The sequence below is a fragment of the Mytilus edulis genome, chromosome 2 (assembly GCF_963676685.1).
Source record: "Mytilus edulis chromosome 2, xbMytEdul2.2, whole genome shotgun sequence".
Classification (NCBI taxonomy): domain Eukaryota; kingdom Metazoa; phylum Mollusca; class Bivalvia; order Mytilida; family Mytilidae; genus Mytilus; species Mytilus edulis.
Window position 1 is genome coordinate 59,327,191 of NC_092345.1, and position 18,294 is coordinate 59,345,484.

The following is an 18,294-nucleotide window of genomic DNA, read 5'->3' on the forward strand; positions in this document are numbered from 1 at the left end:
ATTATAACGGTTGTGTGTCGTTTTAAACTATTAATGAAAGTCGCATAGAATTCAATTAAATTAAGAAGAATGTATGGGCAGTCAATATTGTAATATAATCTTAATTACTACAAGAAAAATAACTGTTTCAACAAATAAACACCAAAATAGCATATGGAAAAAAATATATAAGAAAAACTGAACAAAAGAGGGACGAAAGATACCAAAGGGACAGTCAAACTCATAAATCTAAAACAAACTGACAACGCCATGGCTAAAAATGAAAAAGACAAACAGAAAAACAATAGTACACATGACACAACATAGAAAACTAAAGAATAAACAACACGAACCCCACCAAAAACTAGGGGTGATCTCAGGTGCTCCGGAAGGGTAAGCAGATCCTGCAAGAGTACTCAAAATTGGTTTCTCCAAAATACTGCTACGGTTATCTATTCCTGACTCAAAATTGACCATAACACAATAATACAATGGCGGGTGTATAAATAAGGATCCACGTCATCAGTATATAATTTAAAATTGGTAAACGGTAAAAGTTAATGATATACAAGGACTGAAAAGATAAAAGATGAACAACAACGTCAGTACATAGAATCTTTGAAATGGTTTAGAAACAATACTGAATGAGTTGGAAAATATATAGAAAAATATGCTAATATATGGAAAATTTATAAAAACAAAATTGAAATCAAGGAAGAGAGTTTAATCCGTTTATTTTTTTCACCATTTTATATGGATATGAATGTTTGAAATTCAACGAATAGGATTCCAGCAAACAATATGATCATTTGTCTAGCAGATCCTGAAAAATAAAAAAATAAATAAAAATTATTTGTTTTTTTTTAAATATCTTACAGATTTTGATTGTTACTAACTAAATGCTTCCAAACCATTAGAGACGCAAGATACATGTACAAACTTTAAATGTCATTCTCGTAGGATTTTGTCTAATGCTTAGTCTGTTTCTGTGTGTGTGTGTGTGTGTGTGTGGGTGTGTGTGTGTGTGTTACATTTTAATGGTGTGTCGTTATTCTCCTCTTATATTCAATGCGTTTCCCTCAGTTTTAGTTTGTTACCCCGATTTTGTTTTTTGTCCATGGATTTATAAATTTTGAACAGCGGTATACTACTGTTGCCTTTATTTCCCACCATGGCTTTATTACACTCAATGTATATAACAAGCTTTTTATACTGGAGAGTAGAATTCCACCGGGTGAACCTCCTTACGTTTACGCGAAAAATTTTATTTCTTTTACTAGTTAACTTTAATTAAACACGTAGAGTATACTTATTTATTTATTTGATTTTTTTTCAAGCAAGATAAGTATGGTTATATTAATGGCACAAGCACCTATTCCTGAAGATATATACACTGATGTGTTTTTTTAAACACAGAAAATCGCAAATATTAAAAAAAAACATTTGTTTTAACCACACTGCTTAAAAAAAAACACAAAAAAAACCAATAATAAATGGATGTTCCGTGAATAAAAGTTATCACTGTGATAAGCATGGAATGATTTCGTTACGTTGTTAGTTTAAACATATTGTATTTCGATAAACCGAAAAAGGATCAGACACAAATTAGTCTTCTCCACAATAGAATATTTATAGCAATACATATTGAATATAATATGTTAACAACACAAATATTACTAAACTATACTGAAAAAAGAAAAAGGAGACGAAGAACGAATGCTAAAGATAAGGATGATGAAAACGAAGATGTTAAAATGACTCTATTACCTTTCATCGTTGTTGCATCACTTGTGTCACTGTGGCTTTCTACATTATAAATCATGAAACATAGTAAGTGCAATGTGTAAGCAAATATCCTAATTTTCCCGTATTTCAGAAATAAGTCAGGAATAGATAACCGTAGCAGTATTTTGGAGAAACCAGTCAGAAATTTGGGTCCTTAATAATCCCCAACTCCGTACTTTATTTGTCAGTTTGACGTTGTTTGATTTGATTGTCACTGATTACTCCTTTGAAGACGAACCTCATGTCTGGCGTACCAAATTCTACTATCTATTATTATTTTATTCAGAAGTTGATTTTCTATCTTTCTTTCCTAATAATGGATTTTTATTTGCGGAATTTTATGCAAGTTGCAGGTTTCCGTTTGATGTTGGATAACAAAAGACACTATTTTGTCGGCCACAAATATTACGTTTTGTTACCAACTTAAATACTTTTGAAGATTGTACGTTGACATCTAGATGAATGTTCGTGTATTGTGTGTCGTACGTTTATAATTACCCTCTGGTGTATCGAATATAGATTTCAAACCTTTAAATCTAAGACGTTATTAACATTTCGTAAATTGGTTTAAAAGGGCTAAATCAAGATATAAACAAAACCATCCACAGAGTGAGCGGTTTCAGATGTAAATGATGTTTCATATGCCACTGGATTAAATAAAATCATATTTCAAAGTATTGTTAAAATAATTTTAATAGAAGACTAACCAAGTAACAAAAATTTTGTCTGATCATTTATTCTCTTGAACAACAAAGATTTTAAAAGGTCAACAAGAAGCTGAGAAAAACTTATATACGAATGGTCTGACAGTTTGTGTATTAGATTCCCGATCTGTTGTTTTACATGTAAGATCACTCATCTTGTCCGATACGCGCCGATACGCAAAATTTGTACATTTATTATGATGCATATCCCTTGCTTTCGATAGGTCAGATAAACATGATTTTATATGTATGTTGTGAAGGATGTTAACCAAGAAAACGGTTAGATATTTTTATGATACTTACTTATCATCTTTACACCGTAAGCTGCATGATGAGTCCCAGATATTCTGTGTGGCACGGCATTCTGTTTGTTTTTCTGTATCCTGTATATTCCAGTTCCAAGATTACTAACATACATGTAAGATCCATATAAGTCGATTCCCATAACAACAATAGAAATGCCTACCAATGATGACCTATCTATGGAGACTAGTTTAACATCAGTGCCGTCCAAATTAGAAGATTTGATGTGATACAATGCAGAATCGGTCCAATATAATCTTTTTGAGTTCAAATCTGTATGTATACATAAATATGTCTGTTAATGAATACATTTTCTATAATTCGGAAAAAAAACTGACAATGCAATGGCCAAAATTTGAAAAACAATGAAAAGACAAACAACAGTACACACAACACATCATAGAAAACTAAAGACTAATCAACACGAACCCTACAAAACATACAGATACAGTATTTTCCTTGAAAACTAACGCTTATTTCGATATAAATTTTTGAAAGTACGAAAACATAGAAATTGCTCGGAAAAGTATCAGACTTATGGTAGAGACCCAAGTATTTTAACAATGAAGCGAATTTATATACTCTGCAAGATCGAATGAATGAATGTTACTGCATATGTTAAAAGGGGGGCAAGGGGGGTCCCAATAACAGCAAAACAGCAAATTGATTTGGCTCATAACAGATAACAAGGAATTAAAATGGACAAAAACAGATAACAGTAAATGAAATATTAAAATAATTCAGTCTTTGACAAATCAGTATTTCTTATTACGGATATAATCCTTTGTAATGCATTCCATTTTCTATGACTATGTTTTTAGTATTAATTTATGTATCTAGAATGTGTTTAAATTACTACTCAATATATTATAATATTTTTTATACGCTCGTTTACGGAACGTATTATGGTATACTGTTGTCCGTCTGTCGTCAACATGTCGGTATTAACTCAAAAACTCTTTAACCAATGTGCATTAAACTTTGGGAAATTGTTTATATCTATTGACGTGAGCTCCCTTTTTTTTCTTTTTTTTTCTTTTTTTTTTTTTATAAATTTTAGATTTTAAGTTTCCGGGTAATGGGTTTTTATTCAATAAAATTGGTGTTTTTTCCAGTTTTCTGATAATATCTCAAAAATGCTTTCACAAACCAAGGAATTTTGGTGAATTGTTTATATCTATTAACATGAGGTCACTTTCAATTTTTATAAATTTTAGATTTTACGTTTCCGAGTTAACTGGTTTTATTAATTAAAAAGGGGGTATTTTCCAGTTTTCAGACATTAACACAAAAATGTTTTCAGCAGTTCTCATGAAACTGCGCTGAAATGTTTATATCTATTGTGGTAAACTCCCTTTTGATTTTTATTAATTTTAGATTTTATGTTATTGAGTTAAGATATTTTATTCATTAAAAAAGGTGGTATTTTCTAGTTTTCAAAAATAACTCAAAAATGCTTTCAGCAGTTCTCATGAAACGTTGGTGTATTGTTTATTTATATTGACTGAAGCTCCCTTTGTTGCTTATAAAAAAAAATGACCTAAAAGAGTTTGAATATTCCGACTTTTTCTTAATGACCATTTAATGAGGTGTGTGAATTTTTCTTAATAAGACTATGAGGCAAAGTGGTATATAGGGTAGCAAAATCAAAAGCACCAATTATAAGCATGCAATTTATCAAGTACTTCGAACGAATTTTGACACTCCAAAAGCAATTTATTCCACTATTTTCAAAGGCCTTTTTTGAACAATTTTTTATCAGCTGAGGTTTTTGATTGTACCAAGTGTACTAGTAAGTAGAATACATAGTTTAGTAGGGAAACAATGGCTTGAAACAAAAGAAATCTTTGTTTGTAATGAGTTATGTACAGCTTCGGACCCAAGTACATGGTTGGAACTTTCATTGTACAATGCATTTGGTTCTGCTTTGAAAAGAATCAGAGCTGAGTCTATGTACCATATTATATAAAAGGTTAACTGGTTGTTAGGTCCTAGTCCTTAATTGAGATCCTTGTCAGATATTCCTGGCCATATGTTTTCCTTTTTGTCATATTAAGAATTATTTTTAATTTCATATGTTCGTACGGGAAACAAGGAACATTATTCTCATACAAAAAATTAAGATAATTCTAAATACACATTCATAAAAAAAAAATGGAATTTATTACAAAGGATAATCATAAGATATACTTGAACTGCCCTGGACTCACTTCTGTGATGGGTAAATGTTAATGGAATCCTTCTCTGAATACGGGACAATTATATTAGTAGACCCCAATGTCCAATGATCTTCAATTTCTACCGAATATTGGCTGTCAAAAAAAAATGCTAACATTCCAATTTTCAATAACAGTTAACAGCAAATACATTATCACAATAACAGATAACAAAAAAACTAATAGCCCAATAACAGCTAACAAAGAATAAGACAATAACAGCTAACAGCAAATATATTTTCAAAATAACAGATAACAAAGAATTAAATTGCCCCATAACAGCATAACAGTTAAACCCCTTGCCCCCCCCCCTCTGTTAAGCTAAAGTGTTTGAGTGTTATCAACCAAAAGTTGTGTCTATCCAGTAACAAATATAAATCAAACTTCCACTCCCTTGCTTTGAACTTGAGGCAGATGATTGCAGCAAATTATACAAATAACAATCATATCAAACATCATAGCGTGTGCTAACTGTAATTTAGAACACAATATCATATCAGTTCCAAATTATTATATAAGTAAGAAAAAAATAGATAATAACAAAATGACGCAAATGCAAAAAGAGCTTCGCATTTCTAAAAATTAAGCATTAGTGATAAACATAATTGACTACTTAATTAGACATGGATTAGATTGATTAAGAAGTTTCAATTCTTACCTAAGGCTAAACCATATGGGGTCTGAATGTCATCACTTATTAGTGTCTGTCTGCTACTTCCATCAAATTTACATTTCTCGATTGTATGTCTGCCGTGATCACTGAAGTATAACCATCTATAAAAGATAATACATTTATAAAATTAAATGGTATATGCATATTTGGTGGGCAGGATATTTTGATTAACATGAAGGATGATAAAACACTGAATTGTCCTAAATAAATCTTATTCTACTATTTTTTGGTGAGATTTTTGTCTCATATGTCTCTTATAAAATGTATGTTTAAATGTTCCTGAAAGTTTGTATTGTTTATTACATTTTTTGTTTCTTTTTTTTTTTCTATCATAGATTATTGAATAAATAAACTTTAATTTGTAACACAAAACCGTAATTTAAGGACATAACTCCTAAACGGAATAAATTGGTAGTTTGAATTTTATTTGCAGTTTTATAGATCTGGTATATTTGATGATTAGTTTTTCTATTAACAGTTTTGCTTTACCTACTTAATAATTTCAAGTTACAAAATCCTAAGCCGAAAACGTTTAAATTAGTCGTACGTCATTTCTAAAGCGCAATAACTCCTATAAGTAGTCATGTGATTATTTTGATATGCATGAACGGGTATATTATAAACATTTTCTACTCCTTCTCATCCCAGTCTTATATATTTACCTATCACTATAATATATTAGCTGTTTCCGTATGTACATGTTTAGCTTGCTCTCAATTGCTTGCACTCTGATATGTAGAATCTTTTGAAATTGTTACATCGTAGAGGGTTTTTTTAACAGATGTATACTGTATTGTATTCTTTAGACCTTTTAGCATGACAAAAAGCAATACGGAGCGGAGCCTCTGGCCTTTGTTAGTCTTGTATTATTTTAATTTTAGTTTCTTGTGTACAATTTGGAAATTAGTATGGCGTTCATTATCACTGAACTAGTATATATTTGTTTAGGGGCCAGTTGAAGGACGCCTTCAGGTGCGGGAATTTCTCGCTACATTGAAGACCTGTTGGTGACCTTCTGCTGTTGTTGTTTTCTATGGTCGAGTTGTTGTCTCTTTGGCACATTCCCCATTTCCATTCTCAATTTTATGATTTCTATACTAGACCAATCGTATCTTTATATTTGTTTACTACCAAGCCAGGATCCATCTTAATTTGTTGGATTAGTTTAAAGCATTTGATTCTGTTAATATTTTGGATTCATGGCACAAAACCAACACCGTTTGAATTGTTTTACATTTGTGATATCGGGGTCTTTTATATCGGACTATGCGTTATGGGCTTGTTCACTGTTGAAGGCCGTACGGTTACCTATAGTTGTTAATTGTTGTGTCATTTGGTCTCTTGTGGATAGTTATCTCATTGGCAATCATAGCTTCTTATTTATATATCTTATCTTGACTTATGTATGCTTATGAAAGTAAAAATGAAAATAATCCTATTTACTAGTTTTCAAATCTTCAACATAAGAAATATATTAGAAACCGAAATCATTGTGTCAGACTCGTGTTTCAAACTGAACTTAAATACCTTCAACACAATAGTTTTGAAAAAGCAGACACATAATGCATTTTGAGCATTAAAATTTGATATAGAATTGTGCAGCGAACGTAGTCAAATTCAAATTTGCCAGAGATAGTTGTAACTTTAGTTTTGGAACAATTGCATGATTTAACATACATATCATTTTAATCACAAGGCGATACCGAAGTACAGTCTATCAATAATGATAACTGACATTTAATCGTACATTAGTTTTTTGTTTAATCTAAATATCATGAAATTCTCAGTATTTACCTGTTTGAGGTGTCTATAGTAATTGCAACCGGAGATTGCAATGATTCGTCTAAAATCACTTCAATACTGGAACCATTTAAACGAGATCTTTTTATAGCAGCTCTATCTTCGTCTGCCCAATAAAGATGGTCGTTTAGTGAGTCTACGGCTATTCCCATGGCTTTCGAGTTTTGAATTATAGTTTCTATAATTGAGTTTTCGTCGCCTAATGGACACGTTTTCCTTAAAAACATATACAAACAACATTGAAAAACGACTAATATATGTTTTATCGTAACACACTATAATATGTTTTACAATAATTTCATTATGAGTAATTTAAGAAGAGTAATATGACGTAACCATTGAAATCATTTTGTGAACTGCACATTCGTTTGTAGTTGTACTCAAATTTTGTCAGAATTTATTATCTCTCTCTAAATATCTCTCTCTCTCTTTCGTCCTCTCAGTCATTCATCATTCATTCATCCAATCATTTTTGCATTTAAAAAGTAAAATCTCATGCGGTTACAATAGATTTTATTCGGTTGTTAAAATAATACATCACAAAAGAATTTCGTACAGAAGCTATACAACTTAGAAGTTACAGTTATAATGATACCTGCTTATTGTCTGCTTATTTTGATCTGACCAGTAAATAGATCCATCCGTAAAATGATAGTCAACAAATGAAACAGAACTAGTCATAGTTTCTACAAGTACCCTCGAGTTGTCACTATCCAAAGCGGTCAACAATATATGTGTGTTGTTGGAAAATAAAAGTTGTGGTTCACTTCCTGAAACTAAAGGCATATTTGACGAATTAGCATATTAAAGGACTGACAAAATGTTAGCAATTGAAAAGCGATAACAAACGGCCTGACTTTTGTGAAACCAAAAAATGAAATATGCCTAGGACAGACAGCAACCTCTGAATAACTGATCTATGATAGGTATAGACAAATGTGGTGAGGTTAATCGTGTGTTCGAGCTCCCGCCCCCCTTTTCCACACTTTAAACTTAAGAATTTTATCGGAACCAAGTATTGTGCATACAGCGCATCAGGCTATCTTGATCTTGTGTTGTTCAGTTCCTATATGTATTTGTAAGTATAGTCATTGTAAAATAGAAAGTCATCGATGGAATTCATTCTAACGATTATGAAAGTAAAAGAAAACCGGAGATTAGGAGAAGGAGGCAATAAATTTAGGTTTAAATTGAATTAAATAATTTTTACTCTAATGAATCTCAATGTTGTTTTTATTATATAAATTGTGTTACAATTTCGGAATTTTCTGTAACTAAAGTATCAGCTCGCGTCTGACTTACAAAATTGTAAACCCGGAATCGTAGATAGTTTCAATATAAACAAATCGTAGTTTTATTTTAAGTGGTAGTAGTCCGGCCGATTGGTGCAGATATAGAGCAGAATTGCTCACTTGATGAGGAAAGCATGAAACTTTGCATAGTAGTTCTTGGTTATATACCCTTTGATTTCAGCTATGGACCCACTCTGAAAAATCCAATATGGCTGCCATTTTCAAGATGGCGGAAAAACGGTATAAAATTCGAGATTGTCCTAAAAGTATTCTATATAATTTCGGAAATTAAAGTAATGATTCTTTAAAAATGGACTTCATGTTCTTGAATTTGTTATCAATTAATTCAAAAGTATAAAACAAATAATTTGGGTATTTCTATAACACATAAGTTGCAAATATAGCTGCATATACAAAAACAAATAGTGAAATTCAAAATGTTAATCAATATCATAATGTTACATGTTATTGTAATTGTTCTTTAAACGCTTTCAGTTTTTGGTTGGAATGAAATAGGTTGAAACGAGTCGATTGACGTTAATATAGGTCGGTTAAATGTGGTGGAATAGTAGGTAACTCATCTGAACTTTGAGGCAGTGCCGAGGGCACCTTGTCTCGTGTCTCTTCAATGCCACGTCTTACGTCACTTATCGCGTTTGCATCTGCCGTACCCACTACATCGTCAAATTATTCTATGTAATCAATAGGTGTACCTTTCTTCTGGCGGATTAGACGATTGCCATCATTTAAAATAGTTAAGGGGCAACTATTTCCTTTTCCAAGTACGTGCGTAACCAATTTGCAACATTTCAGCGAGCATGATCCTAAAATGCACTCCTGGTCAGCACTTTTATTAGTCTTAATGGTAACAGTCATGTTTGAATTTGGTGGAACTGTGATGGTTCGTTTTATGCAAACTAGCTGAGTTAAAATCTCGTTTCCACTATTAACAAATGAAGCATTTATCTCTTTATTGTTAATGGTAATTGTGGGACTACTCAGGTTTATCACTGCGATCAGTGTGTCCAAAATAACTAGCCTAAGTATAACATCGTCTGTTAATGGCTCTTTGCACACATCCCATTGTATGTTTACTCTATTAATGTCGAGAGTCGTTCCTTATAATCTTCTCAATAACAAGCTGTTAACCTCATCACGTAGCGTTACGTTCTCCAAATCTCAATTTTCTACTGGAATTAATTTCTCATTTACTAATGTTATCATTGCAGCAGTGTCCACAATCATGCTCACATTCTGGTCATGTGTAGTACCTCGTACTACTAAGCTCTTTCAAATGGTTCGTCTGATGACAATATTGGACGAGGCAGTGGGCCTCTGTTCGATTGTGTGATAAGATGATGTTTCATTGCCAATAGACTTTGGAATCTGAGTTGTCCTACTAGTCCGACCCTTTGCTCCATTGTTGAGGTTACACTTTGATTTGCTCCGTATCCTGGTGAAGGTGACCGTTGTCTGAAATATTCGGGATTTCTGGAGTTTGTCCGTGGAGATGCTAACCGTTGTCTTTAGGGACTATATGATCTCTAGCTTAGTGGGGGTGTTACTGATCGATAGGCATTAAGCTTGGATGTACTTCTATCTGCCGATTTACCGCGATTGTATTGCTCAATAGATCGTCCACGTTTATATTGATCATGTGATCTTCCATTGAACTGGTGATCTTCCATGATTTTTTATCAGAAGAACCGAGATTATATTGATCGGCCAATCCAAAATTATGCCGATTAGTTGAAAGCATAACATCAGTTAGTTTTGTGACAAGTTGTGTGAGGTTATGCAACTCATAATCCAAAGGACTGCTCATATTTTCTTTAACGGTGGTCGATGGTCATAATTGGCACTTTTTTATCCATATATCGCCATCTAGGTTCCTCTCTATTACATGCCTTGAAGATTCTTTGTCTTTACATCCTCGACGGAATGTTATGGTTGCAATCTGGTTTGATCGTCTTCCTTGCTGAAGCGCTGCTCCAAATGAATGCTTTTTAAGGCCTTGGAATCATCATCTGTGTTTACCATGCGAGCGTACTCAAAGCCAACATCGGCCTGGCAATCTGGGGCCTACACACATTTTTCCTGATTTCCCATTGTCATCTACCGGCAGTTCGTTCAAATTGGTAAATGAGCGCCTCCCAAGAGATGGATCCTCTTCAATTGAGTTTTTAAATTTGTGGCAGCTGTGGGCTTCGGCTCCGGTCCCTTGCTCAAAGATTTTCTTGCCACATGGTATATTCTCTCTCCAGTGAAGAGTCTGAAGAAGAGGTGTTGTCACACTCTTTTTCTTTCCTCTGCCTTTTCCTGGATCGGTCAATGGAGCCAACTTGATGTTATGGGAAGCATATTAGAGCTCCAGAAGCGGACGAGGTTGTCATAATTGGAGTGATAAATGTGGGATTTGCCATTGACTCGACGGGGATGATACCGTAAGTAGGCACTGCATTCAGCATTGGAGAAACTTGATAGAATTCATTTGCAGCTAATTGTTTCTGTAATGGTGTGCTGATCTAAACCAAATATTATTGACTCATAGTAGATGATTAGTGTGTGTAAGAAGACACATAAGCCTTTTGCTGGTATCCTTGATTAGTACTAGAGGTTTATAGTATGTTCTTAAATGGAGATTGTTGTTGAATAATTTGAACTGTCTCATGCAGGGCCAAGGGCCCTGACATAGGACTTTTGACTTAAGGCGAAGACACCTTCAACATGAGTTGGCACGGTTTATGGCACAATTGTGGAAAGACCCACGGCATGGATTTTGATGTGTACTTTTGGTAAACTTGCGTTGTACTGGCTAAGGTCAAATTTTGGCTTAGATGATGTGTCCATTGCAGAAATATTAACTTCTTTATTTCTATTGTCCACTGATTCATTCACAACAGATGCCAGTTGTTGGAAGGTACCCTGCTGTTTAAATGCACTTTGAAATAGAACTGTGTCTCCTTCCTCAGGTGTTGTCAGCTTGTCCATTAGTCTCACCACAACATTGAATATCTTATTGGTCTGACCATCAATTCCGTCAAGCAATTATTACTAGCCTTGTGGTCTATCCTGTCGTCAGACTGCTGAAGTTGCTGAGATATTGCTTTCACCTGTTTGTTATTGATATTCATTGCCTCTTTCTGTTCAGCTTGAAACGTAATGAGACCAACACATATTTTATATATTCGCGCTTCGCTCTGTTTTATATTGCGGTAAATATCAACTGTTCTTTTAGCATTTGATTTCTATCTGTTAAATATTCTTGGTACAATTGTTTAATAATCATTTCTGAGCTGTCCTCTGTTAAAGCGTCTTCAGCTGTGGGTTTCTCAATATCACCAAGTGATTTAGTTTCTGCCATTTCAATGTTCTTGTCCTTGTTGTCCCCAATTCCTGCCATTTCACTGATATGTGTTTAACTGATTCTCAATTCAGTTTAATGTCTCAAATTGCAAAATATTGCGACCAAGAGATAAGATAGGCACTGAATAATATCTTAAGGCAGATAAATCCCAAATTACAGCTTTTATGTGTGACTCAAGACAACAAATAGTGCAGCTTTTAATGAAAGCTACTACTGCAGCTTTTTATGACAGCTACTACTTTGTGTATGAAATGACAAGCAAGGCAAAATCAGAAAGGACAGAACTGGGACAGATACCAAATGACACTATACATCAATAAAATGCTCATATTCAGGTCAATTCTCAATAATGAATATTTGCTTATTTTTCAAGGCGGCCATTTTGAAAATAGCCGCCATTTTGTATTTCAAAAGTAGAACAAAACAAAATCTTGCTAAGTACACCAAGTCATTCAAATATGTTGATTTTTGTGCACCCAGCATCAAATCCACTGTGGTTTGTGCAATACTGGAAAATATTTTAGAACGTACGGCAGCCATCTTGAAATAGGCCGCCATATTGAATTTTGAGGATGGGTCCATAGCTAATATTGCTCAGTACACAAAAATGTACCATCATGCAAAAATTGGTGCTTTCCTCATTATTTGAGCAATTTTTTCACCGATCGGCCGGACTATAGTAAATAATATGGAGCCATATGGAAATATACCTACGAATAAAGTTGAGTTATTTATACACACTTAGCTTTTATTAGAAAATGTTCAACTCTTTACATTGACTTGGAAACATCGATTTTGATGTTTGTGTTGATTGTAACAATTTTATTTTGTCAAAAGACAAACGGTTCAATTTTTGTAATCATCATATAATATATACGACCATTTAAAAAGATAAACAACGCACAAAGAAAGACAACTCTAACTCTCTCTTTGATCGCAGTTTTAACAGTCAAATTGATGCCGTGGAATTGATTTTGATCATTGCATAGATTTAATAGACAAAAATAAAATCAAGTCAACAAAACACACAGGTTTGACATACAATGTACAATTCATTTTTGCCGTCGTAGTACAAATAAAAAACAGTTGATTTATCTACTATAATATTAGTATTTATTTACCTCACTTAAATTCTGATACAGAACCCGTGCAATAAATGAAACGCCTTCATATTTTATTTTCAGGTCTCTTAAAATGTACTAAACTTTTATGAAATGATAAATTTTATTCTTCAGTTTTGAGGAGGATGGGGTACATAAACATTCAATTCAGCATATTATAAATGTATATTCAATCAATTTGGTTAAGATTGTCACGATTATTGCAAATTAGCAATTTATTATATAGATCATTGATCTATATCTTTATTTGGTATTAAATATAATTAGATACACCTCTTATTTCAAAAACGTATACAGATGTATACTTTTACGTTATTACCAATGTACATGTATATGTAAACAATATATATATATTTAATTTTAACCCCTATGCATACATGCATGTTTACTTGTCTCGCAAAATTTCATAAATTTCTTGCTTGATGACCACATCTGCACAAAGTAATACTGTATTGGCTTCGTTAACATTGGGAACAGAACTTTTTATACTTCTGTTTCCACGTTATGATGACGATAAAGGCATAGAATAAAATTCTTAAATTGGTGTTCGACTTTTATTCACACATAACTTTCGATAATGTTATGGCAAGATTTTGTCACAACTATTAAACTAAAGGTGGTTCCTATATAGAGAAAGACAAGATCATTATACTAGTGAATCCGACATCGGTCACTTTCAACTGTATTTTCTGTCTCTCACATGTATATGTGCATTTATCCGTATACTATCTGATCCCATCGGACTTACATTTATAAATGAACCTTGATCGACTTATGTCTTTGTACTTCAATGAGTCGTTTCTGTTTTATCTTTTTTTTTTTATCGTTAATTTAAATTTGACAGCGTCAGATTTAAATCAATCGTATTCAGTGCCGGTAAACATGAATAAAAATCACCATACAAGTAAAAGAAGAGGTGAAATTTTTTTAATTGACTACAGTCACTACAACATATTCTATTATCATTATTATTTGGTCAGTTTACTGTCAAATGCGCTAAATGTAATAACTGATTTATAAGGATTTTCCAATCTCAACATTTGAATTGTATGAACTTCTTTGGCTAGTATATTAATTGAGTAGATTAAGGAAAATGCACAAAATAGCGATAAATATATTATAATACATTATTTATTGAAACTAAAAGAAATGATATCATATCTCAAGGGACAATAGAATGTTTTTTCAATGTGTTAAAAAGTAAGTGTTATACAAATAAACAATTACTGTACTTACAACTGCATGATCCTGGGGTAGTCTCCTCACCATTACCTGAAGTAATAAAACAAAAGGCTCACAATCTCATAACTGGTTAATTAGTTATCAAAGGTACCAGGATTATAATTTAGTACGCCAGACGCGCGTAAATGATGTTTCATTTATATCATTATCAGTAATAGTTAAAAATAAAAGGTAAAGCCATGTAACCTAGAAAAATTACCATTAAAAGAAGCCAATTAACGATATCCACAATTTTGTTGGTAATTTCGTCTTGCTGTTCACAGTTTCTCTCTGTCTTGTTTATCAAGGTACCTTAAGTGGAAAGAATGTTTAAAATGTCTAATTTAAATTTCTGAGCATAGTTGCAAGACACACTTTATCTGTATTTTTCATTGTTTTCAAGATAATAGACAAGAACAATAAAAGGATAAAACTCACCATTATAGGATACAAACACACAAATGAATTCAAATGAATTCGTTGAACAAATAAAGTAAATAAATGTTGACCTTTTTTGTATGATCTCATTTTGTCGATCAGTTTTTTGTTTCATATTCTAGCTATCAAAGTTTTGCGAAAAACACCCAAAAGGGATAAGATTTTAATGAAATAGAAGGTCAAAACCCCTACAAGGAGTATAATTTATGTTGGATAATTTTAATATGTTAATTTGCTGCCTACAGAGTTCATCTCTTGTTTTCGAAATTAAAAAGCAAATTAAAACATTATTAAACATGAATGTGTCCAAAGTACACGGATGCCCCACTCGCGCTATCATTTTCCATGTTCAATGGAGCGTAAAATTGGGTAAAAAATCTAATTTTGTAAAATTAGAATGATCATACCAAAGGGAACATGTGTACTAAGTTTCAACTTGATTGGACTTCAACCTCATCAATAACTACCTTGACCAAACACTTTAACCTGAAGCGGGACGAACGGATGCACAGACGAACGAATGAACAAATGGACGGACGGACTGACGAGAAAACATAATGCCCCTCTACTATCGTAGGTGGGGCATAATAACGAAAATTCCGATCTCCGAGGAAAATGGAAAGTCCCTAATCAAATGGCAAAATAAAAATCTCAAACACATCAAATCAACGGATTACTACTGTCATATTTAAACTGCCATTTACAGGTTTAGAAAAAGGTGGATACAATTTAGATTTATAACTAACTAATCTTCTCGATTGTATGACTGTTTCATACAATTCGCAAAAGACTTTTCGTCAATTCGATTTACAAGTTACTCTTAAATTTGTATCGGACAACACTAAAAGGGAGGTTACAATTTCTCACTAATTTGGTGAATATCTGATTGACGAATATTATATATGGTGTCAAGTAAAATGAGTATTTAAAATCAACATGTTAAAATCTTGTGGAACTCATCAAATAACACCTTCCACATACAGCCAGATATAATATCATCCCATATCGAACCGATGCCCCTAAATTTATTGCTCCTTCCATTACCGTGGGTATCTAGTGCTCCTTACGGAGTCCAAGGTCCCGTCGTCTTATGAGTTTAATTAATAAAAAATTAACATTGTTCGTGCATATATGTTTATCATTTGCTGTACAAAAAAATGCTTTCGAAGGAAGCATATATATGGGAGACGGGTTGATATGGCTCTACTTAAACTGCGCTAAAACCATAAACAATGTGCATATGGCGGAGATACACATTGTTCCGGTTTTCTTTTCTTTCTTTTTTTGGTAAAACGTGATACATTTAATAGCATATAACTTTCTCCGATTTGTATCTGATAACACAAAATGACAACATTCAATATCTTCGCAAAAACTAGGTTGACAAAAAAACACAAACCTGCAAAATCCGCTAGTTGAAAACCTACATAAGCTAAAGTAGTCGAACTCCTATATCACTAGTCCGTTGACACTGAGGTAGTGAGTTCGAATCCCGCAAGGGGCAGGTACAATCGACTCCAAACTTACTTGACTAGGATTGTCGGTTTCCTACTAAAGGTCGGGGGTTCTCTCTGGACACTCCGGCTTTCTCCATCAATAATAACTGACCGCCACAAAATAGCATAATAGTGCTGAAAATGTCTTTAAACACCAATCAATCAAGCTATCGCTACGGGCCGAAGTAGATCTATCTCTTCACAAAATCTGTATTTTATTATTACATTATATAAATTAATCATTACTTACCAAATTTTAATGCCACCAAGTAAACTGCTAAGATTGTGCATGATAATATGGTAAACATAGCGGCGGCAATTTAGTGTATCAGGATTGCTTTTCAATAATAAATTGAACTAGTCAAGATAAAATGTTTTTATTTATAAACAAGTGAAATAGATCAAAACAATTCTTTATTTTCTTTGTATTTAAATTACGCAGTTAATATAATGATAATAATGATGAGAATTGCAAATTTTGTTAAATTATGTCAGGGTGTTTCTTTTACCTGTAATAAAACCATTCAGTTGTTCGCTTAAGATACTTTTAATGTTTTAATCGATTGTGGGCACATGTATCAAATTATCCAACAGTGACAAATGTGTTTGGACTTTTGATACTTGATATCCTCTCTGTTAGCCTGATGGAAAAATATTTCATTATTAAATCAAGGAAGTTAATATTATGTAAAGCAAAAAAACTGATGATCTTTTTGTAAAAAACATCCTCTTCTTCTGACATAGATATAAATATTCAAAGATGACTTTTATCAAGTATTTGCACTGTCAGCTTGAAGTGTTCCTCATGATACATTAAGTTGTAACAATGTTTCAAACTTTTTATACAACATTCCTGCTTCCTGTAATTTTTTGGGATTTCTAAAATTTGTGTTTTGAAGTTCATGAAGTATAATAGTCGGATGATATATAATTGTGACAGTCTGACTATATATCCAAGTACATGTAAACTACAATTCTAAATCGAAGACGCACATTTCTGTTTTTGTATGTTCGGATCATAGCGTAACATAATATATTTTAGCTATTAATTAAATACACTGTATCGTTTATAATTTATCCCGCAATCAGATGTTTTTGCTGCATAAATGAAAATGTAGACTGAAAATGATTTAATAATGAAGATTATAAACGTCGCATAATATGCTGTAAAAAGACAGCAACACTAATGAAAATGGAAATTAGAATAAACAACTGAAGGACAACACAACCTGCAAATTCCTTACAATTTCTAAATTCCATGACAAATGTTGAGCAAGCTCTTCGTACCTTTCCGAAGCACCTGAAATCACCACCGGTATGTGGTGTGATTCGTGTTACTCAGTCTTTAGTTTTATATGATATTTTTTGTGGGTTTTTGTTTTTTGTCATGGCGTTGTTAGTTTTTCTGATCGACTAAAAAGTTTGAATGTCCTATTGGTATCGTTTTTCTCTCAATTATAATATTTCGTATAAACTTAATTTTTATATATGGTACCGCAGTTACCTCATTCGTAATTAAAGTGTCCCTTCAAGGTTCGTGAAATATCAATTTTGAAGAAAGCCAGGGTGTGGTATTGTAATACTATAACATAAATATTTATATCATATAACAATGTATTATATTATAAAAATCCACAGATATTATAAGGAAAGTTTTTGTTCAAATGTACATACAACAACACTTGCGAAATATGTATGTTTCTTATTTATACTACTGTTTTACTTGTTTGTTTGTTGTTGTTTTTTTGGTGGGGGCAGCCGTATTGTTGTCATTTGTTTTTCAACAAAAGTGTTTAAATGTCTAAATGGTATCTTTTGCCTCTCTTTTAGGTGTAATATCCCAAAATCATGGTATGTCACATCCGGTTGTATATGAAAATAGGTTGAAAAAAATATTTC

At 32.6% G+C, this 18,294-nt stretch overlaps 1 protein-coding gene across 1 annotated transcript; it reads right to left on the reverse strand.

The window, feature by feature from the left end:
• Positions 1–669: 669 nt before the first annotated feature.
• Positions 670–16,741, reverse strand: LOC139512569 (very low-density lipoprotein receptor-like). Its single transcript, XM_071300289.1, has 8 exons — positions 16,646–16,741; positions 14,477–14,512; positions 8,056–8,236; positions 7,455–7,676; positions 5,646–5,761; positions 2,772–3,044; positions 1,747–1,785; positions 670–802 (listed from the first exon to the last, which is right to left on the reverse strand). Exons 1-8 carry the CDS (start codon positions 16,701–16,703, stop codon positions 729–731), a joined length of 999 nt encoding a protein of 332 aa, XP_071156390.1. The 5' UTR covers positions 16,704–16,741; the 3' UTR covers positions 670–728.
• Positions 16,742–18,294: the final 1,553 nt, after the last annotated feature.